We start from the raw sequence: 27,029 nt of genomic DNA on the forward strand, positions 1-27,029 counted from the left end.
TACAGAATCCGAATGCCCTACTGTAGTGAGAATTCTATCATATGGGAAAAACAAAGAAGTACAGTAATATCAAAATCACTTTAGAGACCAAAGAGTAGGGATATCAGCTAGATGATGAAAACGTAATCAGTCCAGCAACAGGAGAACAACAATGCACACAACTTAATTGTTAGCTTTATTGTGTTGTGTGCCCGAAAATGCATTAATGTCCAAAATGCTCTGGAATGGCTCCATTATTAGGAACACAGCACACTGCATCCAAATCTTGGAGCAGAGGCTGAGTGTGGGAGTTCAGCACTGCTTACACCTGAGGAGGGGCTGTGCAAGGTATCTCGTACCTCACAGTGAGAGCAGTTTTTCAGCTCAACCTCCATCTTCTCAGAAATGGCATCTGAAGTCCAGCGCGCCAGGCAGTAGTCAATGGCCACCATCACCGTGTGCTTCAGCAGCTGGGACAGAACCAGCAGTGGCAGGAGGAGTATCCCTGCTGCACTGAGGTACTTCCCACATGCTCTCCAAGGCATCTTCGCTCTCTGATGTAGCACAGATGACAGGTTGTCTTCATCGTCGCTTTCTGTTGCTTCTTCTGCAATGTCCAAAAAAATAAATAGAGAAAAAGAGTACAGTCACACTGACTTCCTCTTATGCACCTTTCACAGGAATTGGCAAGTGGCAACTTCAAAATACAAGTTATCATACAGCAAAAAGGCTTTCAGGTGAAATTATTCGCTCAGGTAAGCACGTATTACCTTGCTAAAGTTATAATAATATGTGCTGAGAAGATGCACTAAGCACAGTACTAGCTGTTCAATGTCTTCAGCCACATTTGGCAACTTGGAAGTGCTGGCTTGATTTAAAAAAGGAAGTGATTTTTTTCCTATGTAAAACCTTAAACAAGTGTGCTCAGCTGTTGACAGGTTTGAAGCTCATCCAACATGAATTAGTCAAAATTAATTCATCTCTCACTATCGAATTATTTTAAGTATATTAAAAATCCCTCAAAAGTTTGACAGATGCTATGACTTCTGATGGTTTGAAAACATTAATCCAGAGATAAACTCAATGGAAACAGCACTCTTAGAAACCACGACCTACCTGAAAACTAAGGACTCTCCTGCTGGTTTGAAAGTTGTTAACTCATTGCAATATAGTTAAACTGTAAAACAGCAGTGTAGTGGTGCTGGGCATAAAGGGTGCCCTTTTACCTTCATCTTCTTCATCATCTTTCAACAGTGCTTCACGGGAATACATAGTCCTCCGGAGATTTGTTCTTTCCAGAACAGTTTTAGTTTCAATTGTAGTCTCCTAAAAAGGAATGGTTGGCGTGCTTTCAACCACAGAATTCATCATGAATAACTGTGAGGAAATTTGTTTTCAATCAGAACATCAATGAAAAATAAAGGAAGCGAGAATCTTCCATCATGCAGTTACAAAGGACTGATGTGCCACTGCTGCATAAAACCAAGGGCATCCATTATATAACTGACATTCACTGCAGTTTGTCAATCCCAGCTCTCTGTCGTGGGCTCTCAACTTGGACAGATAGTTCTAAATTAATAAGAAATAACACTAACATCTTGTCCATTTGTGCCGTAGTATTAAACAGAAAAAGTGATTTGGAGAATCTCTTACGTGCAAATGTGAAAAAACGTCACCTAATGAAATTAGTAAATTCAAGTACATCCTACACAAACAGCTGTCAGCACTGTGCCTAAACAATGCTGTTCCCATTACGTGGCCCAGTTTAGTATTCCTCAGACAGGACCCAACAAAAACCTTCTCCAGCTCCTGGTCCTGTCGATTCATTAGTGTCTTCCAGTGTTCGAAAAGCTCAGTCTCAGATTTCTGTATGTCCTTGAGTGTTCCTTCTCTCTGGATGTAGCCATCTTTCATCGCTATTATCTAAGAAGTCAGAAACAAAAGTTGGGAGGTCACATACATCTCTCTTTGTTTTAAGGGTACTCTGGTTTTGGTCAGAATTTTTCAAAAGAATATTTCTATGAACAAATTTGTCTTTTAAAATCAGTCTAGTCACCTCTCAACTTCATCTCTTCTACTTGAGAGGCTGAAAAATACAGAGCTTCCTCCATCTCACACTTTCCAAAAGGAAGGCTGCTGTTAAGTAGGAAAAAAGAATGGGGTCCTCTTCAGCAGACAGTAGAAAGCACTGCTGTCTAAATACAAGTCATTAGCAAGATAAGATGTTAGAGTTCTCTTGCTTCCTAAAAGGAAAAGGCTTTTAGCAGCACACTGCGCAGCGTGTGTTGCCCTCATTCAGGCAATTAGGTATGAGCATACTGGCTCCACCGTCTGTTTGATACCATGGGCCTGATAAGGAAAAGCTCGGGATTTTGAATCCCTAAAGCTTTTAAAAGCATAAACGGTGTAAAAAAAACTTATGTCTACAAGACAAAGTCTGAAGAGTGAGGTTTCCGGGTTTGTATCAGCGAAACCACATTGTACACATAATGCAGCTCCCTTAACTTGGTATCTGACAAGGAGAATTGGAAAATGAGGCGTGTGGGTTGTAAACTCACATGACATCATTAGAAGATGGTTAATGCGGTGTTTATTTTCTCCCTAGAAACTGAGAAATTTAGATGGAAATAAATAGGAAACGCATTTCATTTATTAGTGAGAATTTTTACACCACAGGAAAAGTAATAATAAAAAAAAGCAAATGGGTCTTTTTGTGGTCGATTTATTCACAAAGTCCTGAAACAGATGGGACTCTAAATTCTTACAAGGGTTTTGCTATGCACATATAGGAAGGCCATCACACGTTTCAGATATTTCTATTTAAAATTCCTTAAACTAAACCAAAATAAAATATTTTATCTGCACTGCACTGTATAAAACTTGCTGAGGCTTATTGAGACCTTTGCTTTGGTAAAAATTCTCAACTCTCTCTTAACAAATAGTAATTATTAATAAACTTAACTAATACAAACCCTTCCTGTCCTACAGAGTATTTGAAAGTCTATTTCATGAAACATTACTGAAACCTACTTAGAAGGTAATAAAAACCTTCTCACTGATAAACTCATAAAACAGAGACACCTAGAAACGAGTCTGACGTTTGGAAAATAAAATGAGAAAGATGATACTGGATACAGGACCATAGCTGTGCACATTAAAAAGCTAAGGCAGACTTCAGATGGAGAGGAAGAGGACAAAATTCCTGTACTCAGAGACACCAGCAGCAAAAGCAGAACTGCACTGAGAACAGTGTTAACTCTTAAAGATGTACAGCCAAGAGCCAAGGTCACAGCAGACACAGTAGAGGATAAATGCTTCCCACTAAACATATGACCAGAGCAAGATTAATGGCTGTCTGCAGCTTTACAGCAGGCCAATATGAATCACAGAAAGTAGCCAAAATATGATTATTGCTTGAGACACAAAATAACTGCTTCTATAGTCCATGCAAGCAGCAAATGACTGAGAATTCCTGCTGGGAGGCAGCACTGCAGTAATCAATCTTGGGCAAGGTTTTGTGGCTATGTAACTGCAGGAGAAGTGCAATGGTGAGCAAAGAAACTAAAAGAATTCCAACAAAATAAATCTCCTTATCCTACATGGTCTGTTTTACCTTTATCATTTGTAACTGCAAACTGCTACAGGAAGCACGCTTTCATTTTTTTTCCTGTAAACTTCAAGATGCAGCAAAGAAACAGAACTGAATAATGCCTATTTCTTAAAATTCCATCATCACACAATGGGAAGAAGTTTTTGATGTGCTATCTACTGCTATCAAACCTAAGGAAATGCCATTTTTCCTTGCATTTCCACACGTCTCAACAACCAAAAACATCATAAAAAACACCTTTTTCTGTGATACCACAAACAAGTTCCTGGTAACATCACAGACAGAGGCAAATATGTCACTCCAACATTTTGCTGTTCTGAGAACAAAATTTTACAATGTTAGAAATGGGTTGAGATGCTTGCATGTTAGACACAGCCCATTTTCATGAGATTATCAAGTATCAGCTCTAGGAAAATCAGACCTGTTAAGGTGTTCTACAACAGGAATTCCAAAATCACACACTCCAGACTCACTGTCTAACTTCTGCAAGACCTTAATTGTGACTCTTCTCACTAAACTACCACTTGGTAGAAAGACGAAGTGAGAGTCTTCTTCGTAGAAGACATATTTGTGCCACTTCCTTGCCTCCTAAAATATATATACATATATATATATAAAATGAGTTTTCTTACCCAGTCAGCATGGGGCAAGTACTGCAGTTTGTGGGTCACCAGCACAACTGTACGCTTGTCTTCTCGTAGCATTTTCAGGATTCCTTCTTGCATGAGATGGTCACTTAGGTGAATATCCAGTGCAGAAAATGGATCATCCTGTCATGAGGAAGAAAAGGCCAGCTTGTGAGTTGTTTTAAGGAAACTGGTGCATGTTATTACTGGTAAAAGCAGTTAGATCAATACAGACAATCAAAAGAGGTCATGAGAAGATCAAAACTGTTCAAAGGAGAAGTCTTCTGAAAGTTCCCATCAGAGCTGCAGGCAGTCTGTTGTTGTCTTTACAGTGAGTACTCAGACATACAGTAACATCAGCTGTGCAAAGGCCAGATTTCCCGAGGCCTTCTGGAAACTGCACTTCTTAAAAGATGCACTTCACAGCCTTGGTAATTGCAGTTTGTGATTTCTGTACGACTCAAGACAATGAAGCAGTGTGTACTGATGGCATATGTTATCTAAACTGCTCCAGAGACAGTGACAAATAGAACAGTTTTATTTCCCATACTCTCCCTCTTATGATTTTTTTAAATTATTTTTTAAATTCTTATAATGAAATTTTATTAACAAAGCATCACAAAAGGAAAAGTACTGATCTGTTTGATGATCCTCATCAGATGATTTATGGCCTATGCTAACTTCACCTTATTAAAAAAACCCATTACAAGCAATTAATTTAGGAATAAGCTAATCTGTATCATCATCTATAATTTTTTTTTTCACTTAACCTACTGGGCTTTTAGAGCCTGCTCCCACTCTTTTCCACAGTACATCTGCTGAAATTTGGGCAGGATACACAAAGAGCAGTTCAGGGTGGGAAGACAGCTTAGTTTGTTGCAGAAAGGAAACACCTTTGACACAACAACATTCGTTTTATGCCTGAGACAGCTTAGGAATGTTATAAATATTGCTGAGACCACCAAATTTCTGGGTACAGATTTCTGGATAAATACAAGACTCAAAATAAACTTCAACAGAGAGAGGGTAAGCAACAGCCTTTCAATTTGTATCCTAGTATCTGTCTGTCCACAGCATTTACAAAACACTCCATACCTGCAGGCTAGCTGACAACAGATACAAAATAAACAGCGCACGTTTAGCTTAGCTTAGTGGAGCACAATGTTCTGTGTGCCTCCCATGAAACACTGTAAATGTTTACATCTTGGGCTTCTGATTGCAGCATAAACATAATGGCATCTACTCACCAGGAACACAACATTTGTCTGCTGGTACAGTGCCCTTGCCACACTGATACGCTGGCGCTGCCCTCCAGACAAATTAATACCCTGGAGATAAGCAGGAAAAATAACATCAATTAGAAGAACATCAGCTGAATATTTATATTTTGATTTGATTATCTGGACAAAAACTCAGAGATGTTTCAAAACTGTAGGCCTGCAGGGGAGCTGGGAACACAGTATGCTGACTGTTGGAGAAGCCTGAGAAGGCCATCTGAGCTCTATATGGATCAGGAGTGAGAAATGTTTAATGGCTGATGGCAGCACAATGGTGCAGGCAGCACGTGGATGTTCTGCAGGTGAGTCTAAATTGGCATCTGAAGTCTGCTACATCCTATCTGCATTTTACACCTGTACCTGTGTAACACCGCGTTAGTTCCATCAAGCTCTATATCACAACTGCTGCAATCAGTAGCTCCTGCAATCCAGCTGCAGTTTTACCAACACCGTAAGCTCTCACAAGCCAGCTCTGCTACCAGAAGGTCTGCTCCTCCTCCCTGCCACTTCATCCCATCCCTCTACTTTTCTCTTTCTGTTCTACATTCATTTAGCTACACAATGAACTAATGCTCTGCAAATTAACATGGCAGTCAGTGCGGCGATTAGGCATGGAAACGTGTCCTTGTTGTTGCTGTGTGAGTGCAAGTGTCACTATGTGTCTGGGTGTACTGTTGATGGAATTGGCACTTATTTTTAGATTACCCCCAAATAAAGCAAAATATGTGCTGTCAGCAGAATTAGTCAAACACTTTGATAGCAGCACATTTAAATCATGGCACCTCACATAAATGACAGTGCCTCTTTGTTTACCAAGCAACCAGCTTTCAGACTAATGACTCAAATGTACACTTACCAAAAGATGACCTTTCTCGTCAAATAACTGGTAAGATTTTAAGGACATAAGAAAATAATAAAAAACCTCTACATATCTAAAACAAAAATAGAAGCCTGTAGCTGTTTACTGACCCTCTCTCCAATCTGGGTTTGGTCTCCGTGAGGGAGAATGTCAATATCAGGCTGGAGGGAACAAGCATCAATTACTGCTTTGTACCTGTGGGAACAAAAAAGGTAATGCAAAATCCACACAGATACTGCTACAGAAGCACATTTCCTACCTGAAGAGGAACAAAGTTAACCAGCTGGAAAAATCACACGGTGGAAAATGTATTTGTTAGCCACTAATTGTTCTAATGGGATCTCTTTCAACTGCAGGCAAGCAAATACCATTTCAGCTAAGAAAAAGAATCTTCCCAAATACAAATACTGAATAGCTAAAACCAGGCAAAAGAAGAATAGCTTCTTCTATACTATATCATTACTGTTTGGCATTTAGATGCATTTCTAACCAGAAGCTTTGTTTCTTGTTTTAATACCCAAGGATGGTAAAAACAAAGAAAACGCACGCAGGATGTGAATGAGCGGCTATCTACTTATTCTAGGGTGGGGAGAAGGGGGAACATCATGGAATACCCACAGTAACTTGCAAGTCTCTTAGAATGCTTTGTGGTCATTTACACAGAATAAAAAGGCAGCCCATTAATCCTTCACAGCATACCAAATACAGAAATCTTAACAGACATTACCCCTGCTCACAACCTACCACTGATCAAGGCAATTAAACTTGCCAATTAGGGATAAAGAGAAAGTACTGCATGCTGCACAGATGCAGCCCTTGGAAACCAAAGCAGTTCTACACTCCAGGCCAAGTGAGAAGGAACTCTGTCTCGTGTCCTTCAGGAAAATCATGGTCCAAGCTGGCTGTCCAGGACTCAGTGCCTTCTGTCATGTTCAGACAGGTGAACTGTTTGTTACTGGAGTGGGATGGGGCCAGTGTGTCAGTGCAGAAGGTGTAGAAGTACGCAGCACCACAGTTTAGCTAAAAGAAGAAAGCACACAACAGGGCTGAACCCTATTACCTCTGTTTGTTGAAAGAGCTTTCAAATGTGATATTCTCTTCCACTGTGGCGTTGAGCAGCCAAGGCTTCTGTGATGCATATGCTACTGATCCTCTTTTCCTGGAAAAACAGAACAGGAGTTTCCAGCTTACCAGTGCAGTAGGGATTATTGGAAACCTTTTTTATTTTTGTGTAGAGACCAGTAACAAATCTCAAAAAATGCTGCCTTTCCTTTTTGCTCTTTAGGACAATTTCCAACAGAACACTGCAACTGATCACCTAACTTGAGAGCTGGTTCTCTTGAATGTCAGTTTGCTCCCTCATTTTCTGCTGTGAGAGTGTTTTGCAGAAGCTAACTCCTTCAGCCTGAGCAGTGCAGGTGACAGGATGAAAATTACAAAAGACAGAATCCCAGCTCTGTCTGGAGAGATTAATTAAAAATGTGTAGCAGATGATACCAGTTAGGCAGCACATTTCAGGAGAGGTGTTCCAATGAGATGTTTCTAATGTATTAAAAAATGTATTAAAAAAATATAACAACTCCACACTTAAGCAAAGGCAATTCTCCCCCGAACACATTTATTTTCCTCGCTATCAAAAGAGAAATTGAGTCATAAGGATTCCATGGTTAACATTTTTCTATTTATTTGCCTCTGTGAAGACAAAAACAAGGACACAGACAAAAACTAGTTGCTAAATCTCTGCTTGTGGAATTGCCCCCATCATGCCACAAAAAAGAATGCTTTTCAGAAGATGGCAAACGAGATCTCTTGATGCAGATTTTCTTTAATCTGTGTTATTATTACTACGACTTAAAATGTATCTGCCTGCTGACAGTGTTTCTGTGGCTACCTGCGCTCTGAGGGCTCAGATGGCAGAGCTGGGAGAAAGGCACGATGCTTTATTAGAACACCTGATACTGCTGGAAAAACAGACAAACTCATGGGCACATCATTGTTTCTCCAGAAAAGGGCCAAAGGAAGGATCACATGCCTGAAAGTGTATTTGTTTTCCTCCCAGCGATATCAGCTAATCCAACAGAAAGCTCTGACCTCTCACCCTGCACAGCCTTTGTCTGCTAGACAGCCTCGTTCCACTTAGACCTGAATGCAACTCGAACCACAAGGTGGAGGAAAAAAAACCTGCTTTATAATTTTTGATAATTCCTATCAGGAGGTAATGTCACTTGCCCTGCTCATTTTTTAGCCTTTCCCCAAGCTTGCTTAGGCGTCATTACAAGATCCAATTTTCACTGATGATCTGAAAGAACACAGTTGTGCTACCTTGGTAGCATGCTTCCCAGTTCAAAAATCTGATTGCTCATTAAAATTTAATTTTGTTCTGTGAATTCTCTTACTGGAAAATGAAACACAGATGAACACACACACACACATACACACAAACCCCTGTGCAGCTCAGCCCAAACCCTCAAAATCTAATTCAGAAAGCACTAATTTCTGACTCAGGAGGGAAAGTATTTTTTCAATTAGTATGCAGTGCTCAACTCCGTGATTGAGACAAAATTGCTCTGAGCATTCCAAGATGAACGTCTATTCCCTTCCCCTCTTTTTATTGCTTCAAATTGTGTTGTGTCTTTCCTGCTATTAACTCTCAAAACAATCAAAAAGATATTTCTATTTTATCTTTGAAAAATGAATATTGAAGTTTTGAGGAAAAAGGTCTAAGAAGTTTTCTAGGCAGTTCTCTTTCCTTCAGAGGTACACTCAGTCACACTCACTCCATGCTGAGAGCCATCACAATGCCTGCATACACCACTCATATTCTGGCTAAGATTCTGCTGTTAGGCTACTGATTGCACTGCAAGGGACTGGGGAACAAGCACAGAACTGGGCAAAATTCATTACAATTTAGGAATTCAGTAAATCTGCCTAATATAATCTGAAATGCAAACTACACTGGGATGACACATCAAGGCAGAAAGGCACATCATGCTTTTTACATGAGAAGGGAGTTTGTACAAGGAATGTACAGCGTGTCTTCAGAGCTTGTCACAGTGAGCACACAGTAAAAAGAACTGAAACTGTGAGATAAACAGAGGCACGAATTCAGAGAACAAAATATTCTGAAATGCAGTGTGCAAGGTTTTTTCTCTGAAAAGCTGCCTTGATTCTACCTAACATTTCATGCTTGGAAGACTTATGGCCGGCCAACAAATGGCTTAGCAGACAAAAACTTAGAAGGAATTTATTTTTGTAGGTGGAATTAATTGCCTCCTACCTCACAGGACTGCATAAACAATCATATTTTCATCACTGGAGTGTAATATTTCTCCTCTGATAACACATGATATACTGAGCATAGCCTCTTAACGATCACAAGGATGCAAACAGCAAAACCCAACCTTAGAATAATCAGGGAAACCCTCCCTGGTCACCCTGGAGAGGACTTTTTTCACGAGATCAACTCTCTTTGTTAATTTAGCAACAGAGAGACAACACTGTCAGGACTGTCTGAAGCTACTTATCTATCTACCCTCACACATCATCTTGCTAAGTCCAGTAGGCTCAGAACTGCAAATAAGATTAGTTATTGGACATTCATGCAAGAACCTCAGTGCTCTAGCAAGCATCAACAACTTTAAAATGATGGTGATTTTTAAAGGAAACAAAAATGCAGTTATAATAGAAGTTAAATTGAATTATAATGCAAGAGGAAATACTACACAGTAGAAGATTTTTTGTGTGTGCATTGGATTGATGACTACAATTTCATCACGGTTATTTTGCACAGTTCAGGAATTTCTAGCACTAACTCAAAACTGAGCATTCTCCAGACACGAGCAAAACATGCCCTGTTCCTATATTATTGTTGCATCTACATAAAGAAAAAAATATGCTTCCATTATTTTCAGCCTGATGCTAGGATGTGGAACGTTTTCATGCTGAACGCCCTGATTATTAAGGAACAAATGCTTTTGCCATTACTGAATGGTGAGGTCACTGCTAGTAGTGTGGTGGTTGCATACAGACATGTTTGGCTTCTGAAGAAGAACAGTTCATTAACAGCAATCACTTCTGAAGACTATGACCATTAAGCTTTTAAAGTGCTGTACCTGAATTCCATTTCAATAGGAGATTCTTTCTCTGGGCTGCAGGAAACAGATAGATTGTTATTATTATTTTCAATTCAATAACTTTAGACAATCCAAAAATGCCTTAGGGTGCTATCCCTACGTTGTAACTAAAAACACAACAATTTAACTACTCTCTTAACTATGCTAGAGTCGTATAGACCTAAAGCTGGTATGGTTAAAGCTCCAGTTTTGACAAGTGTTAAACAACACTGCACAAAGTATTTCAACACCTGTGAGCAAATGCTCAAGATCTCACACAATTTTAGCTCAAAAAAACCACAACCCACCTCTGTTCTGAGAGCACCAGAAGCATTCTATGAGATGCCAGTGCAACAAAGCCACTACACGCATTCCTACAGCTTATAGCCAACACGGCAGGGACTTGCAGAATCTATGATAAAGTAGGCAATTGCTTCATATAACCTTTCATGGCTTTTTTAATGTACTTACACAATACATACAGTTTTAATGTACTTACTTACACAGCTTTGTGTGTTACCTTATTTGGTTGTACCTCTTCAACAGTTTCAAACCTGTGAATGTCTAATTCTGATCATATTTCTTTCGTACTCTAATGGGTTCAAATGGTTTCACTTTTATTCATCCCAAAAATTGTTGTTTCTCTTATTCAGAAAGAGCTACAAGATTTCCAAGTACCCTTTAGCCATGAGATTTAGGTTGCTGCACCATGTGAAAATGACAGAAAAACATCAAAAGAATTTGCTCTCTAATGAGTTGCTAAGCATTCCCAAAATATAAGCTAAGCTGTATCAATCAGGTAGAAATAATTTCCACCCAAGTATCCCTTGCCAACAGATGGACTGATCTGCAGCTTCTCACACTTCCCTTTTTGTGTGTGTCTGAGGAATGCTAGTGTGAAAATGAACTCAGGACAGGATGCAAACAATGAAGAGAAGGGTAAAGAGGAGAATTTGCTTTAATAAATAAAACCTTTAAAACAACACTTGATACTATATTCTCAAGTGCAGCATTAGGAAATTACCTGATTACCAAGAGTGAGATTTTCGAAAACATGCAGAAAAGTTAGGATGTGATTTTCAGAAAATGGAAACATTTTCATAAAGGAAACCCAACTCCTATTTTCATGAGTCATATTGGTGGTTTAAAAAACTGCATTGTAAAGCAATGAAAGTTTCAATGAGTTTTAGAATCCCGACTCAGAGAATCTGAAGTGGGATTTTAGAAATCTTTGGTTCCTCCTGCTGTGATGAACTCAGTCAGAAGAGCAACACGCGTATGTGAGACCATACCTGATATCTTCCCCCATCTCGCTGTCAGAAGTGCAGCTGCATCACAAACAGAAAGCAAAATTGTTTACTTAAGTAAGCAAAAGCAATCTGCCCCAGAAAGGAAAGCTATTAAATTCCATTTAGTGCACACACTGCAAACAGTATTTATCACAGAGCTGCAGTGCAACATCTGTTCCTTCTGCAGAAACTGACTTGATTTCAGCAGTCCAAAAAATTGGCACCTTTTCTTTCCTTACAAACATTTAATTTGACTCAACAAGTGAGTTCACCTTGATTCTTTCCTGGAGGTGCCACCAGAGCTGAGAAGCTGTAGTGTGATGAGAACAGAGATCCATTAAGTAGACTACATTTTTAGGGAAAACAAACAGATAATTTGTGATGTTGTATTTTTCCATGACAGGAAATGCACCTTTGGAGGCCAGCATGAAAACAAAATCCCACCTGCAGATGACTTGCACTGTGCTGCACTCTGCAGCTGCCCTATCCTCGGGGATGCCTCTGCAGAAACAACCGTGGGCAGGTCTGAGGGATGAACTGCTTTGTGTTTTGTGATTTCTGAGCATGTGCAAAGATGCTCACGGAAAGGGCAGGGCTGTCTGACTGAATGATCAACCACATTTACTACTGAAGGCAAAATCACTTCCACTGAAAAAAATATGAAAAATCTGTGTTCGACGACAGGAACAAAATCAAGGAGGAACAGAGCTCTTCATGCTTTAAAGGAAACTTCAGGCTAACCTTACTTGATTGTAAGTGTGCAGGAAGGAGAACTATACCTGCAGTTTAAGAGGCTGGCTTGAAAAACATTTAGAAAAATGAATACGTAGTAAAAAATGACTGTACCTGAATTCAGTCTACTGTAGAATCTGAGAGACAGCTAGCACTGTACAAAGTTACATAAAATGAAATTAAGTGTCTGGACATTTCTGAAAGTTCCAACAAAAACATGTTTATAAAAATCAATGTACTTTTTAGCCATCAAAATCACATCTGTGCTGTCATTTGACGAAAACAAAGAGACAGCTCCATATTGAGTACAGCAGGAAGAAATCCACTGCAAACAACCTTAATGAAGCCATGAGCTCCCTCACATTATAAGACTCACATGAGAGTATAGATGTCTTGTTTAGGAACAAATCATGTAACACTGTGCTCATTATTTCTCATTTAGTTCCATCTTCTGATGTTACTTTTTCCAAAAAGACACTGCAGACTGCTCCCTGGAATTGGAATGGTACTTCTTAAAGTGAGATATTGCCCAGAAGAAATCAGCATGGGGTACACTATTTTTTACTCAATAACCAGTCAAATCAATACTATTTGCCATCTGTTCAGAATGTAATCATGTCTTCTCTATTTTTACAGTCTCTGACCACACTATAATATATTCATGCCACACATGTTCTCAGCCTGCTTTGGAAAATGGGCAGTAATGAGTTGGATATTCCTGGCATGCAATGCAATACAAATAACAAAATAAAATACAAAATGAGCCAATGCTCACGTCTGATTAGCTGATTCCTATTCCAGTAACAGGTTATTACATTTGAAGGTTTTGAAATAAACCATTTTATAGGAAGCAAATAAAGTTGATATACTATTAATCCTGTTTTATCAACAGAGCGTGGAATCTCAGAGGAGGGAAAAAGATTTGTACAAGGTTATCCATTAGACCAAGGGAAAGGCCAGGAACAGCACCCAGATTTCCTGGGCACCGAGTGACATGTCAGCAGGGTATATCCTTCACATCCATAGCTGCAACCTTGGAGGAAAGGAAGGAGACAGAAATTTGGAGTGAAATAATGCAGGACCGTTCTGTAACATGAATGACTGAAGCTAAGTGTTTGTTTCAGCCCAATGAAAGAACTGTAACAAGGATCTTAATGATTTTGGTGACACACTGTTGCTTCCTCTAAGGCTACACAGCCCAGTGGTTACTTGATAAAATCACTCTCCTTGCATCTATGATGATATGGCACACGCCTGCTCAGGCATTAATGTTTTCTTATCCAATTAAGGGAGCACACAGGTGCACAGCCTATACCAACTACATCCATCAATCTGATTCTACCACTGCACATGACAGCAGCTCTGAAAGGTGACTTGAAAAAATAATCTGTGCCAGTGTTGCCAGCAGTTACGGTGCTAAGATTCTTTCAGCTGCACGCCCCGTTGTGCTTGTTGGGCAGACGGCCAAGCTAATGTGATAACAACTGAATTTTACCTTGTGATACTTTGACACATATAAAAGGTATGAAAACAGATTCTGACCTTTATGCTGTTTAGAAGTATGTACTTCATAACAAGTGCTATTTAAAAACACAGTCTAGTCAGAACCATCATGTCATCTGCTTTAGTTTAGTATCAGACAATCAAATTACTCTTCTTACTCATGTAATCTCATACACAAAAAATTGCAGCCATGCTGAAACGTAATTAGTTCACTCAATATGGCTTTTCCTAGCTATACTCTGATTCTCTGTTTAGCAAAATTTGCATTAAAGGATATTCTGCAACTTCAGCTCCCGTTCTTGACACCCTCACAAGCCAAAAGGGTCACCCTTCCTCTGTTTCATTTTCCACAGCTATAAAACAGGGAACCTTCCCCCCTTGTACTACCAAGGGATTTGGTAGTTCTGAGCAGTGTGACTGGCATAAGCACAAAGGCTAGATATAAATAATGTCTTTACAAACACTCCAGGAATTTGTGAGAACAAGTTCACAGAATCAGCACAGAAACCATTAAGTAACAATAGCCTTCTGTCAATCAGAGTGACTTGGGGTTGTATTGCAACTCAGTTCCAACAGAATCGTTCCTGTTCAGCTGAAAATAAAATTTTCTTTAGATTCTCCCGCAATTCATCAAGCTTTACCTACAAGTAACAGCAGGTTAGCTATAAACTGCAGATCTCTCAGCAGTTTGTCAATGTTTACCTACAAATAATTGCATCCCTAAAGGCAAAGCGAAGTCTGTGTAACTAGCAAATCTAGTAAACAGCCTCATATAAACAAGCCAAAAGTGTTCACACACATTGGTCAGATTATGAACTAGAGATGGCACCAATTATCAAAAAATACACTTAGGGGTTGCAATACATGATGCAATCTGTCATTGAGTGCAAGGGTTAAGATCAAGCTCCGGCAGCACAGCCATTGGACTGTAGCATTGTTTCCTCCTTTCACGGTCAAGGCTAAAGTCAGAAGTACAGCCCAGGACAGACTGTATCTGGCTTTGGAGCACAGCTGCTGTGCTGGGAATGAAGGCCATGACTATCTTCCTCTCATCAGATCAAGCAATGCATTAGCAGGATGCAACTGGGGACTATCCTGAGGTCACTGCCACTTATAAAAACATTCTGAGTTTCTCATGCACTGAACCTGTGCTACACTGGAGCACACACCTAAAAGCACAGCCCAAGACATCTGGTGAGCTGTTATCTCTTCACAGCGCTGTTCAAGGTCCCAGGCTCAGGGCCTCAAAGCAGAAACGCCATTCTGTAGCAGCACATTTCAGCTGATCACTTCTAATTGAAAAGTATGATGTTGCTAACACTGCTGGACTGCACAATGCCCACCTATTTCATGGTGGATAGAGATGGCCAGGCTGGACAGGGCTTTGAGCAACCTGATCTAGACAGAGGTATCCCTGTCGACAGCAGTGGATTGGAAGCAGATGACCTTAAAGATCCCTTCTGACCCAAACCATTCTATAATGATGATTCTATGACGATTCATCCTAGCTAGGGGCTTTCTCTGAAGTGCTCACCTGCCATTAGGGCAAGGTTTTTCCTCTGGACTGTACACCTACAAAATCCTTGACTCCACAGATTCCTGGGACAGATGTCGGTCTTTTTGTGCATTACTATTCAACTCAGGTTCAATTTTTTAAATAGCACTACCTGCTCCAGGATACGTTGCCAGAGATCTTCTGCATCTCACCAAGTATGGCCAACAAGAGAGATGACTTACCACAGCCAACTTGTCCTACAATCATTGTTAGCTGACCTGCAAGAGAAGGCAGCATATAAAGCTTCAGATTTTCCAAATGCTCATGGAATACCACCTTACTCTGTATACTTGATGTCATTTTGTACCTTGAGGGATTCGGATATCAATGTTGGACAATGCTGGAGGACCTTCAGGTGTCCAAGTGAAGAACCCATTTGTAATCTATACCAAGACAGAGCAAAATAAGAAAGAGAAAACCAGCTTTAGGACTGACTTCTTTTTTCAGCGAAGAGACACGTCCATTGGTTTCATCACACTGAGTATCAGAACAGAGTTAGCTTTTTCTCAACACAGGAAACATTTGAAACATTTTCAAGTGACTGATTTTCTAAAGGCTTGCATTCTCTTGTGCTACAATCTCTGAATTCAAGCAAGCACAATAGTAAGATAATTGTGGAAAATTCCCAGGGGAATAACAAAGTTTCTTATTAGGGTTTGTTTTGTTATTTGCAAGATGAGCACACAAAATAAGTGAAATGATTCCAACATGACTAAGCTTCATAAAGGGTCATGGTTTGCTCTCTGCAGAGCACTGAATGTCAGCCTAGACACACTGCAGCATATTCTGCAATTATGCATTCCAAATTCTGAGGAGACCTGCAGAACTGTGCTCAGAAATTAAATGTTGCTGCCTTTACATTTCTGATGTTGTTTCCTTTATATTTCTGATACGATTCTCAGATAATCTAGGCTTTGTTAGATATAAACAACATTTTCATTTAAAAAGATAAAAAGAAACAAATCTGTTCAGGACTCTAGCTGGAGATTTCCACCTGATACTGTGAAAAACAGGAAAGAGGAGACAATTTTCAGCTCTGTACTTCTACAGGATTCTCTTCTCTAACTTTTCAGAAGCACTGAAGGTCTCAGAGCCTTCCAGCAATGTAAGGTACAACATTTTTGATTCAGGAAAAGAGTGAAATGGGACACTTCTACCCTACCCTCAAATTTTATTTTTGCTGGAGAGAAAACCTTGACGGCTGTATCATCTTGGGAAACAACCTGAAAAATGAGCAAAAGAAAATACAGTGCTCCTCCCTCTAGATTAACAAAAACAGGCAGAGAGTCCTCTCTCAAAAAAATGCCCTTTCTAGAGCACGAGCTGCAGAAAGCACTTGCTGCAGAAGTTCCTTGACCCCAGTACAGCCTGTGACAACGATGACAGCAGATGGAGCCAAAGATTATGGATCCTCACCTTCCATACAAGATCTTAAAATTGCTCCTCACAGAGCCTACTGCTCTGTCCCACTCTTTTGTCATCAGTCCAGGCTGATCTGATCTAATTATCCTCTCTCCCCACCCCCCAAGCTTCCGCACTAAAGCAGGATGTCGACAGCCTCCAGAAAACCCTGAAAGCACTGAACAATTATTATACTTGGTCCCACTAAACCAAAATTACTCATTGTCTTGTGACAGAAATGCAAATGTAATAGCCAACTTCTTAAATAAACAGTATCAACACTGTAACAACCATCAGGATTTTTCTTAATTCTGGTCATTTCTATAGCTGATCAAGAGCACTGGTATGAGCAACTTCAATTTGCCTTCAAAGAAGTGAGAAATTCTTGTAATGAAAAGAGGACGTTCAATATCACAAACAGAAATTTGCTGAGTGAAATTCAGAAGGATGTACACAATCACAATGTAAAGGTCAGTAGGCAATGGTTAAAATCAAAAGGCATAAAAAAGAAAGGTGGAGGGTGATCTTTGGTACGAGTACAAGCATCTGACAGCTTCAGATCAATTACTGGATCTTGAATTTGAAGCTCTTACTGGAATACAAAAGCGCCTGTTCATGTGCTATAGTAACAGTGTTATTACAGCGACCTTCATATCACCTTTACACAAAAATCATCCGGTTCTGTGATGTTGATTGGTCTTCTCGTGTGAGAGGTGTAATTGTTCCACTCCTCCCTGGCAGGCCTCTTGCGGTTCACCACTTTGAGTGGCTGTGAAAAAACAGAAAGGCAGAAATAACAGTAATTGGTGGCAGCACCAGCAAAGCATCCTAAGCACCAGCAAGTGTTGCCACCTATACTTTAGAGGGTGCTGAAACAAGTTTTTATAATCACAGTAATAACCAGTAGGAGATAGAAAAGCAAAAAAGTTACTCTGGGTAAAAGTGACTCTAGTCATTTCACCTGCAATTAAACATTATTACTCACCACTGCCTGATATTTGCTCTGAGCATCTGCACTTCTTAGCTCTGGACATTTATCATGTTCTTCAATCTCATCACTTGACAGGAATTCACTCAGTTTCTGCACACTGAAAGGAAAAACAGAATTACAGCTTGAACTCTGGTTCAATACAACACTTTTGTCCACTGCAACGAGCATCCCTTCTTGTACTTCAATCACTGTCTGTTGTGTGGTTTGTTTTCACCTTGTTACAGGCCTACGAAAACATTCAGTGAGACATTACTGCACCAAAGCTGAGAAAATGTGCTTGATTGTTTTATAAGAGCTGTGACTTTCTAGTGGTTTCTGCAAAGGCTTCTCGGGCCTTTCAATTTCTGATGCCATCAGAGAGGTTACACAAGATTTTTTCAGGTACTTGTTGTGATGGAGACTAGCCCCAACAGTAGCTGGTTTTGAAGCCATGTACTGATGTAGGATTTGTTAGCTGTATAACCAAAGCAGTGCACAGACAGCTCTTCCAAACAAGCACTAAGAATCATGAAATCTGCATAGCACAAGGTAACGTGAAAAAGGAGAAGAGCGTTCAGTAGGTGAGATATAGAGTAACACACCAACTTTTCCCAAGCAGTTTAACATTTAATTATTTAAGAGACTGTGTGCCTTTATTATGGCATTTAACAGATCATGACATCATTTTGATCTCTTTGCCTGACTCTGTAACATTTATGTCTAACCTTCTTATAAAACAAGAAAATTGAATTTCTAAACCTACACAGATTGAACTCTGAGCTTAATGGTAAAGGGGCTGGAAATAAGTTTGTTAACAATCCAAATTTGTAATGTACAAGAAGGCCCTAAATTCTTAAAATACATCTACAGAGAACAACTGAAATAACTGATTTTAATACTTTCCCTTAGACTAATCGTACTATTGTACAGTGAGATGTGCTGACCTGTTGGTATGCAGATCTAATATATATATACAAAATGAGCATTTATTTTGCATTCATCTACTGGGGATTCTTTCTTCATAAGGAAGAAAGTGTCTTCTAGGAGCCTCATAGGATACTCTGATGGTGCCAAAACAGTGCATGGACAAAGGCTTTATGAGATCACCTAAGTCTGGCTGCCTCTACAGTCAGCACGTGTCCTGCAAGCAGGGATTGTGCCCAGCTGGGAAGTGCCCAGTGAAGAAGTTGTGCTATAGGTTATCTATCAACCTGCTCACTTGGATAACTGCAGCTATCTGAGTACTGAGAGATACAGTGGGTGGATTTGGGTACAACAGGTATTACAGCCTAAGAGATTTAAGAGAGGAAGAGGAACTAATTGGGATGGGACAAAAGGAATAATAAAAGAATAATAAGTAATTCAGGCCTGATGCTAGACCACAGTTTCTTAAATGTAAAGGCCTATTACTTCAAAGGAAGAGGTGATAAGCCTGTCTCTAGATATTTACACAGGGCTAGGAATGGCCTGGGCCCCTTTTTTCAGTGAACAAGATGTTAAACAGAACACTTTAAATGTTCTTAAACGGACCAAAACGATGGTCTAGCCACCACCTACCACCACCAAATGGAACTGGGACTCAGCAGCAGGTGAACTCTTTACAGGCATACATTGACATCTGAGTAATTGCTCTGAAATTGAAAAGAGCACATACAAAAGGCCTCTGCTTATCCTCTTCACGACAAAGAAGGGAGGAAGAAAAGACAGAAAACATATCCTCATATCCTTGCATCACGAACCCAAACAAGACCACATCTTTATTAAGCTATTTGATAGTTTTGTTGGTGCTCCCTGCTCATCGGTTTTATATCAAGTTTGCTGTGCTCTAATCACCAAGACTTCTCTCTACAAGCAACCTGCCTAACGTTTTTCTTAAATCTGGTATTACTGCCTCTAAGACAATCACTGAGGACATGCAGTGACAAACAGCTGTGAGCAAATCTTAGAAGCACCAACTGCTACTTCAGAGTGTCTCACCACTGTACACTCATGAAGAATAAAAACAAAGAAATTGTGCTCTCTGCAGAGCTCCAGCTGACACAGCAATTTCACCAGAACTCCAATATCTCTCCACTGGGAATCTTATTTTTAAGCTCCACGCTCGAGATATTGATTAAAACACAGTTATTTGCACAGCTGACTAAAAAAGCAGTTTCATATTAAACTCAGTGAGATACATAATGCCACTCTCACTACTTGACCTTTTCTGATAGAAAACTCTACACCGTTTTCCTTGGTCCTTGAAGACTTCACATGTAAGAAATAAATGAATTGGCTGTTTAAAATTTAAAGACCTTACAGTGGTTTCCTCTCTCACCCAGGAGCAAACACCTCGGCCCCCTGAGTTGGGAATTTTGCAGTATCCTTATGTGGAACATAAGCTTTAAATCTCTTCTGCTACTGCTGTGAATCACACCGTTCTCCCGGATGTCAACCACAATCCAAGATGCTGTTTTGCAATTAGGCCACTATCTTTTTGTCACATGACACATCTGCAAGTTCATTTGTGGAGATTCTTATCTTTAAGAGCATCTGGCATTAGAGATTCTAGCCAATATTAACAAAGCAGTGACTGCAAAATGCCCAAGATTCAAAGCCAGTAACACATTTCTTAATATCATTTCACAGGCTTGTTCCATTCCTGGATCATTTTCTGCATCACTCAGCCAATTCCTTTCTGCCACTGCAGGACGAGCTGTTTTGTACACTTGCTAAACACAATTAGAATATCTGAGCCTAATGAAAGCTAAGTAATAGCTTTGTGAAGTTAATTACCCTTATCAAATCTTATTGATCAGCTACTTATTGGCAGCAAGGTGTAATGGCAAGACACAGTTACAGCAAGTAGACTTTACTTGTGCTCAATTAGTACAGACACAGCTCTCTAGCATCTGTTTTACCAAGGTATTTAAGTAAGCATGTGTTTGTATGGGCTGAAAATATCTGGCATTTGCTTCCAATGAACTGCACTGACTGTTGGGGAATGCAGAACAGCACCAGTAGCACTGGTGAGCAATGCACTCTGTAGCACTAAGTGTACCACTAAGACAAAGACAGCCAGGAAAACAGGCTTCCTGTCTACTTTGCTGCACAATTTTAACTGGGGACTCCTGCCTGCACTGTAAATGGCAGGGCAATAGCCTGCCAGGAAAAAGATAACTAAAGAATCACTCATGAACTTGGCTAGCGGTTGCTACTTGCTGACACTAATCATTTTAGCACTGATTTGTGGCATTACCAGGCACAGAACTCAATGACAAAAAAAAAAATCCATCCACAAATCCAAATAAATGACCATTACCAGCATGAGTCCCTAGATACTTAGCTGGCTGCACTCCTAGCATGACAATTCGCCACAGCTCAAGGGGCTACCACTGTGCCTGCAAAATATTTCAGGCCAGATGCTGACGCTCTCAGATTTCACACTTGTTCAGAGAGTGGAGACAGCTGTGACTTTGCACAGTCAGGGAATTTTTAAACAGTGAGGGCAATCTCACGTTCCTGCTGTAGTCTCCTTTCCATCTCCAAAGCGGCACAAAGACCATTAAGCTAGAGCTGGTATCCAGTATCTGTCCAATACTTCAGGCAAGATTTTAGACAGCTGTATTTGAGATCACGAAGGAGTGTAACAAAGTAACAGGCCCAAAGTGTCCTTCACTGAATATGATAAGTATCAGGAGTTGGGACTTTTGTTGTTGTTTCAAACACCAAGCTGCTGATAATCAATGGAAAACTAGTAAACACGTTTTACTGAGAAAAAGACTCAAGTAGTGGTTATTATTTCAGGTGTTGAATGCTAAAGCTAATGCGTTCATAACAGAGTTAAAATTCATCCCCTCTAGAGCAGATGTTCTGTCATTTGCTTACTCCCACACCTAATATTGCCACTTTTATGTCCACAGTGTTATGCTTTGGTTTTGTTTGCTTGTTTTAAGTGCAACTCTCTAATAACAGGCCAACATGCAGAGGTGGTTGGGAGAGCAAAGCCCAAATGACACACACTGAAACACATGCTTTCCTGTGATCATCTTCTACATGCTTCATGTAGGAGGAATCAATCGGGTGGTTGACAGAACCACACTCTCAGTAAGTTTTCACCTCCTTTCTTGTGACCACATGTATGTCACATGTGGTATCATCACAGCTCATTTTACACAATACATTTTACACAATAAATTAGTAATGGCAGACCACAAAACATTGTTTGTGACAATTGTACCAGTGAAGAACTTGGCCTGCATGCTACAGCCGAGGGCATTATGCAAGGCACAAGGTAAGGAAGCAACTTAGAGTGATCACTGATAAATAATCAGTGTTATTTCTAAAATTACAATTGCAAAATGAGCTGTAGTCCAAGAAGAGGAAGCAAAGGTATTCATTTTATGGTTCTCACCTTACTAATGCTTTGACAGTCGATCTAACCACACTGGAGAGCAGGAACAGTGGAGACACGAGAATGTGAAACAGGGAGAGGGAGGCAAATGCCACAGATGGAGAGAAGTCAGCCTTTCTTGTCAGATGAGCATGGACCACAAATGTCTACAAAGATATAGACATTATCATCAGTATTTAGTCATAAAGAAGGAAAAAGCACAAAGACTTCAAATTCCACAAGCATTCTGTTTACTCTCTCTTATTTAAGAACCATTATTTATATCCTCTTAATAGTTTGGAACAGTGCTGCTTACTCCTTGTTGCCTCTGGACACAGACGTAAAGTGAACATCTTCCATTCTCTCCCAGTGGAAATGCAAATGTGTCAGGTTTGCATCTTTTCCCCTCTTCCTCATCTCAACATCGACACTTGAAAATGTGTTTGCAATTAACATTACTTAGAGAAGTCTATACTTACTATAAGCACAGCTGCAATTGGTATTGCTGCATTCATAAAGACTGTGAAGGAAAACATGTAGAAATGTTTAGACAATTTCCATTCAGACAAGGTAAATGTTAAAATACTACTAGCTGTTTTATAATGATTTTTTCCATGTTTGAAATAGGGAAAAAAGACAATTATCCACGCACAGAATTCTTCTAAATACCTTCAGTTTATTTCTCCAGTTACCACAAAACTAATCTCTTCAGTTACACAGAACCCAGCAGTGCAATCTAGATGAGATGAACAATCTATGGATTTTAAAGCGCACTCCGCTCACATACAGTTCAGGCATGGGACACCAGCAGGAAGACCGAGCAGGTTATGAGGTCTGGGAAGCAGCCTGAGTGCTTTACAGTGCAAGGAAGGGAGTTCCAGGAGAGACTGTGCAGGTCATGCCACTGGGGCTGCCATGGAGGCTGCCTACTTCAGATGGGAACCTGCACAAGACCTCACGCTTCCATACAAATGCTACAGAAAGTGGAACTAGGTGGATTATGCCATTTGGTTAGGCATAATGACACTGGCTTTGTCAGGCTTCCTACTTTGATTATGAATATCCTCAGCAGACTGACAGACGTTCTAGTAGTATCCAAGCATGGTAGAGCTTTGATTTCAGATGGGCCTTGAGTTACTAAAAGGTAAATAACGAACCTGTCCTCCCCTTTCCTGTAACAGCGTTTGTCTCAGTGCCCTGGATTCTCTTACTGTAACTACTCATACATCATAGCATTTACAGTTTATTTAACAGATGAAGAGGGAGAAGCAAACCAATAACATTTGTGTACAGGAGTCTTTTTTAGATGGGTCAGGAATATGGGTTAGCAGCGTAGTAATAACCATCCATTCATGCTTTATGTTGAAATGCAACAGAAGCATTTCAACACAACACTCCTACAAGCACAGAGAGCTCAGGATCCCCAGAGAGAAAATCTGGTCTTGTATGTCAATGAAAATCTCAATATCAGCAGAATTCAGTGAGATCAAGATCTTGCCCTCTTACTCACATGATCACTTGGCAGAGAAGTCAGACAACTGCGCCTCTTTTGGGCAAATGTAAGCAAATGACAGTAATTAGACTGGAAGTTATTTTCCCAAGTAATTGGTTCCCCTTTATTAGTCTAGAAGGTATTAGTACAGGTAGCTTGTAGCCTTTGAATACTTCCTGCTCAAGTTTCCAATTCATTAACATCTCACAGATTATATAAATAATGTTCTTCAGCATGACTTGACTGCCTGCTAGAGCTTCAAAGCAAAGGCATTTTCTATCACTGGATTGTGCAGGAGGGAAAAAAAAAAAGATAAACATCAACAAAGGCTTCTATCTGAATGTTATATTATAGGAAAGAATAGTACTGGCTTGAGCTAGCCTCTGAAATGCTTCTCCCTTAAAAGCTCTTTAGAATAGCTAATGCTATGAAGCTTTGATTTGACTCTCTATTTTAGGCTTATTTCCTGTACAAGCAAAACTCTACTTAAAGAAGTGGAACGTCTGACTAAATAGAAAGTGAGGAGTATGGGATCAGGGCCTAAAGCAACCAAAAATGATCTCAACAGAGAAACGGCAAACTCGTTAACAGCTAATAATGCAGTTGTCCTTTAGCTGAGTAGTGGATAAAGAATGAAAAAGACTTACTAGATATAGAGGTATAAAGGGCAAAAGACTTGAGGCTAGTCATTTCTTTTTGTCTGGTTTCCTCCACACTGCTGTGAAAGATGTGTTCCCAAGCATAGAGTTTAAGGAGCTTAATGCCTCGGAGCATCTCATTTGTTTTCTTCAGTCTCTCATTGGAGTACTCCTGCAACATTGGCACACACGTTTACTTCGAGAGCATAATTAAAGCACCTGGCCCTTAAACATAAGGACCACAAAAATCGTATGCAGCCTCTTGTAATCACTCAAGCATTCTCTACTATTTGCTATATCTATGGACACAATGTTTATTTGGATGTTCTGCTGTTCTTTGCAAAGATTAGGAATCTCACCTTCCAAAGGTGAGAGTTTGAAGGAGAAGTCAATTGGCTTATACCCCTAGTTCACATACCTTGTTCTGAAAATTTTACTCTTCTGAAAGCTTTCTGATCACTTGTACCCTCTCATGACTTCATCTGACAAGCACACTGGCTGGGTTTTCAACAGGCACTCTGAATGTGTACAGAGGAGATCAGAACAAGCAGACAAGCTACAACTGGGCACGCTGCACTGCCAAATCAGCATGAAGTGGAAACAATGGTGCCAGGCTTCAAAGCAGCCAGGCTGTATTAGCAAGAAGCTGTGTTTCTGTAGGGAGCCCTGATTCTGAGCAGGGCTGCTTGGCTTTGGCACTACAGTGCACTGTAGTTACTCTGCTTCCAGCTTTCAGGCAGGCTCAATGATCTTTGTGCTGCACTTCACTGCACAGTACAGACAATCCAAGCACAACATACTCTTTTCCCATCTGCAGGAACTTCTGATGCTGACTCTCTGCTTGGATGATACAGGGATGAATGCTGTCTACATTACTAGAAAGTGTATACTGTTGATGCATTACATTCCTCACAGGAAGGCACACAAGTTTCTCATAACACATGATTTGTTTCAGAAGAGATCTCAACAACTACATCCTGCTGTCCAGCATCATTACAGGTTCATAAGGCCTCCCTGGCATTGCAACAGTTATCAAACATGGGGAAAATGTTCTGAATAAGGTGGACAAGACAAATTTCTCAGCAGTGATACAAGCAATTCAGGCAAGATAGGAACCAAGACACAACTCATGACTAAGCAGATCTCAAAATTCCCCAGCTGAGGAACATGCTGCGGGAGATAGCCCTCAGGTGTTAAATAAGCTACATCCATAGATTTCCACATCCATTTCATCCTGAGGTTGAACACAGCTTTCCTACTTTCTTGGACAGATTAGCCTGTATGATTTATTTATTTGGACATCATCTGCTGCACAAGGTCATTTCAGACAGTGATCACTGATCACTTGTATTTGCAAGGCAGAAAAATCTTAACTTTTTCCTGTTAAGGAAAGATGTACTGGTTGAAAAATACAAACCTAAAGACAAATTGCATCTTTACTGCTTTTTTCATGTTCTTGCATTTCATATTCTTGAACATTGCACAGTGCTTGAGAATCAGCTTTTGGTTAATTTCACAGCATCTGCTTTGTAATTCTAAACACAGGCCAGTGCATAAAGATCAGTGGTGATATTAATATCATATGCCAGTGTGAGGACACTTACCAATGTGCTTCTCTGGGCCTGTGAGAGTTTTGTTGCTACAAAGTACTGAACAGGCGCAAGTACTATGATTACTGCTGCTCCAATTAAGGCACTGATTCCTAGAAGGTAGTAGAGGAGAAGAACTCCTACAATTATCTGTTGGGAAGAGAAGAAAATGAGTGAAAGGCTTGGGTTGACTTTAGTTGGGGTACGTTCCACAAAAACCAATCACTGGATGAACAGGCAGCACACTCAAGCCACCAGCACTGCAGCCAGTCCTGCCCCCAAACATCCTACATTCTGCATCACTGTCACGGTTTCATCAGTCAAATATTCTGTCAAAGGATCAAATATGCCTAGAGCAGTTCTCCCCAGCTTGTGGATTCTCTGACTTTAATCTCACACTGCAAAACAACTAGAAAACTCCAGCTAGCTACATAGTTTAACTTTTCATGGATCCTCCGTGATGAACAGTAAAAAATGATGTGCAGATTTGTATATCCTTTATAACAACTTCCACAGCTACCTAAAACATTTTTACTTAAAAATAAGAACATTAAGATATTTAAATAAAATACAAAAGTTATTTTAAGATGCTTGTAAGTAAAACATCAAGCTACTTCCCTTCTTTACTACATTTCCTACAAAATATTCTCAGCAGACCAGATGACACAGCATCTTTCTTCGACATTTAAGCCTTTTTACACCCAGGGAAGAATCTGCCTTTTCCAATATGATTGGAACCCACCAATCTACAACACCTTCCTTCTCTGTAGAATTCTCATAATTCTTTGCTTACTATAGAAACTAAAATGCAATACCATTAAAATGCAACTGATATATTTTAAATGATAACTGCCTTCAGTGTTTATGACATTATTGCTGAGGAGTACCCAAAAAAGTAACATCATAGGCATATTAGTCAGAATCCCCAATTCAGATAAAAAAAAACTGTTAAAAGGTTAGGGAAAAAAAATTGTCTTTGGATAAATAAGGATTTGGAGCGCAAGCCAGAGTCTTGTTCTCTGGAA

The 27,029-nt window shown here is 39.9% G+C and overlaps 1 protein-coding gene across 5 annotated transcripts in view; it reads right to left on the bottom strand.

The window, feature by feature from the left end:
- The window catches only part of ABCC8 (ATP binding cassette subfamily C member 8), a 67,255-nt gene that overhangs the window by 18,381 nt on the left and 21,845 nt on the right, over positions 1–27,029 (bottom strand). For all 5 annotated transcript variants that reach the window (XM_042813204.1, XM_042813203.1, XM_042813205.1 and 2 more), the window contains exons 9-25: positions 26,020–26,154; positions 24,425–24,587; positions 22,765–22,805; positions 22,307–22,452; positions 17,929–18,031; positions 17,602–17,712; positions 15,850–15,925; positions 15,655–15,760; positions 11,756–11,791; positions 10,464–10,499; positions 7,412–7,510; positions 6,462–6,546; positions 5,463–5,543; positions 4,222–4,359; positions 1,777–1,902; positions 1,206–1,305; positions 339–586 (exon numbers count right to left, since the gene is read on the bottom strand). In XM_042813204.1, the coding sequence (XP_042669138.1) occupies positions 339–586; positions 1,206–1,305; positions 1,777–1,902; positions 4,222–4,359; positions 5,463–5,543; positions 6,462–6,546; positions 7,412–7,510; positions 10,464–10,499; positions 11,756–11,791; positions 15,655–15,760; positions 15,850–15,925; positions 17,602–17,712; positions 17,929–18,031; positions 22,307–22,452; positions 22,765–22,805; positions 24,425–24,587; positions 26,020–26,154 (1,830 nt within the window). The remainder of the gene's footprint in view (positions 1–338; positions 587–1,205; positions 1,306–1,776; positions 1,903–4,221; positions 4,360–5,462; positions 5,544–6,461; positions 6,547–7,411; positions 7,511–10,463; positions 10,500–11,755; positions 11,792–15,654; positions 15,761–15,849; positions 15,926–17,601; positions 17,713–17,928; positions 18,032–22,306; positions 22,453–22,764; positions 22,806–24,424; positions 24,588–26,019; positions 26,155–27,029) is intronic.

The sequence above is a fragment of the Centrocercus urophasianus genome, unplaced genomic scaffold, assembly GCF_019232065.1.
Source record: "Centrocercus urophasianus isolate 14NV4802_14NV808 unplaced genomic scaffold, USGS_Curo_1.0 seq_14, whole genome shotgun sequence".
NCBI lineage: Eukaryota > Metazoa > Chordata > Aves > Galliformes > Phasianidae > Centrocercus > Centrocercus urophasianus.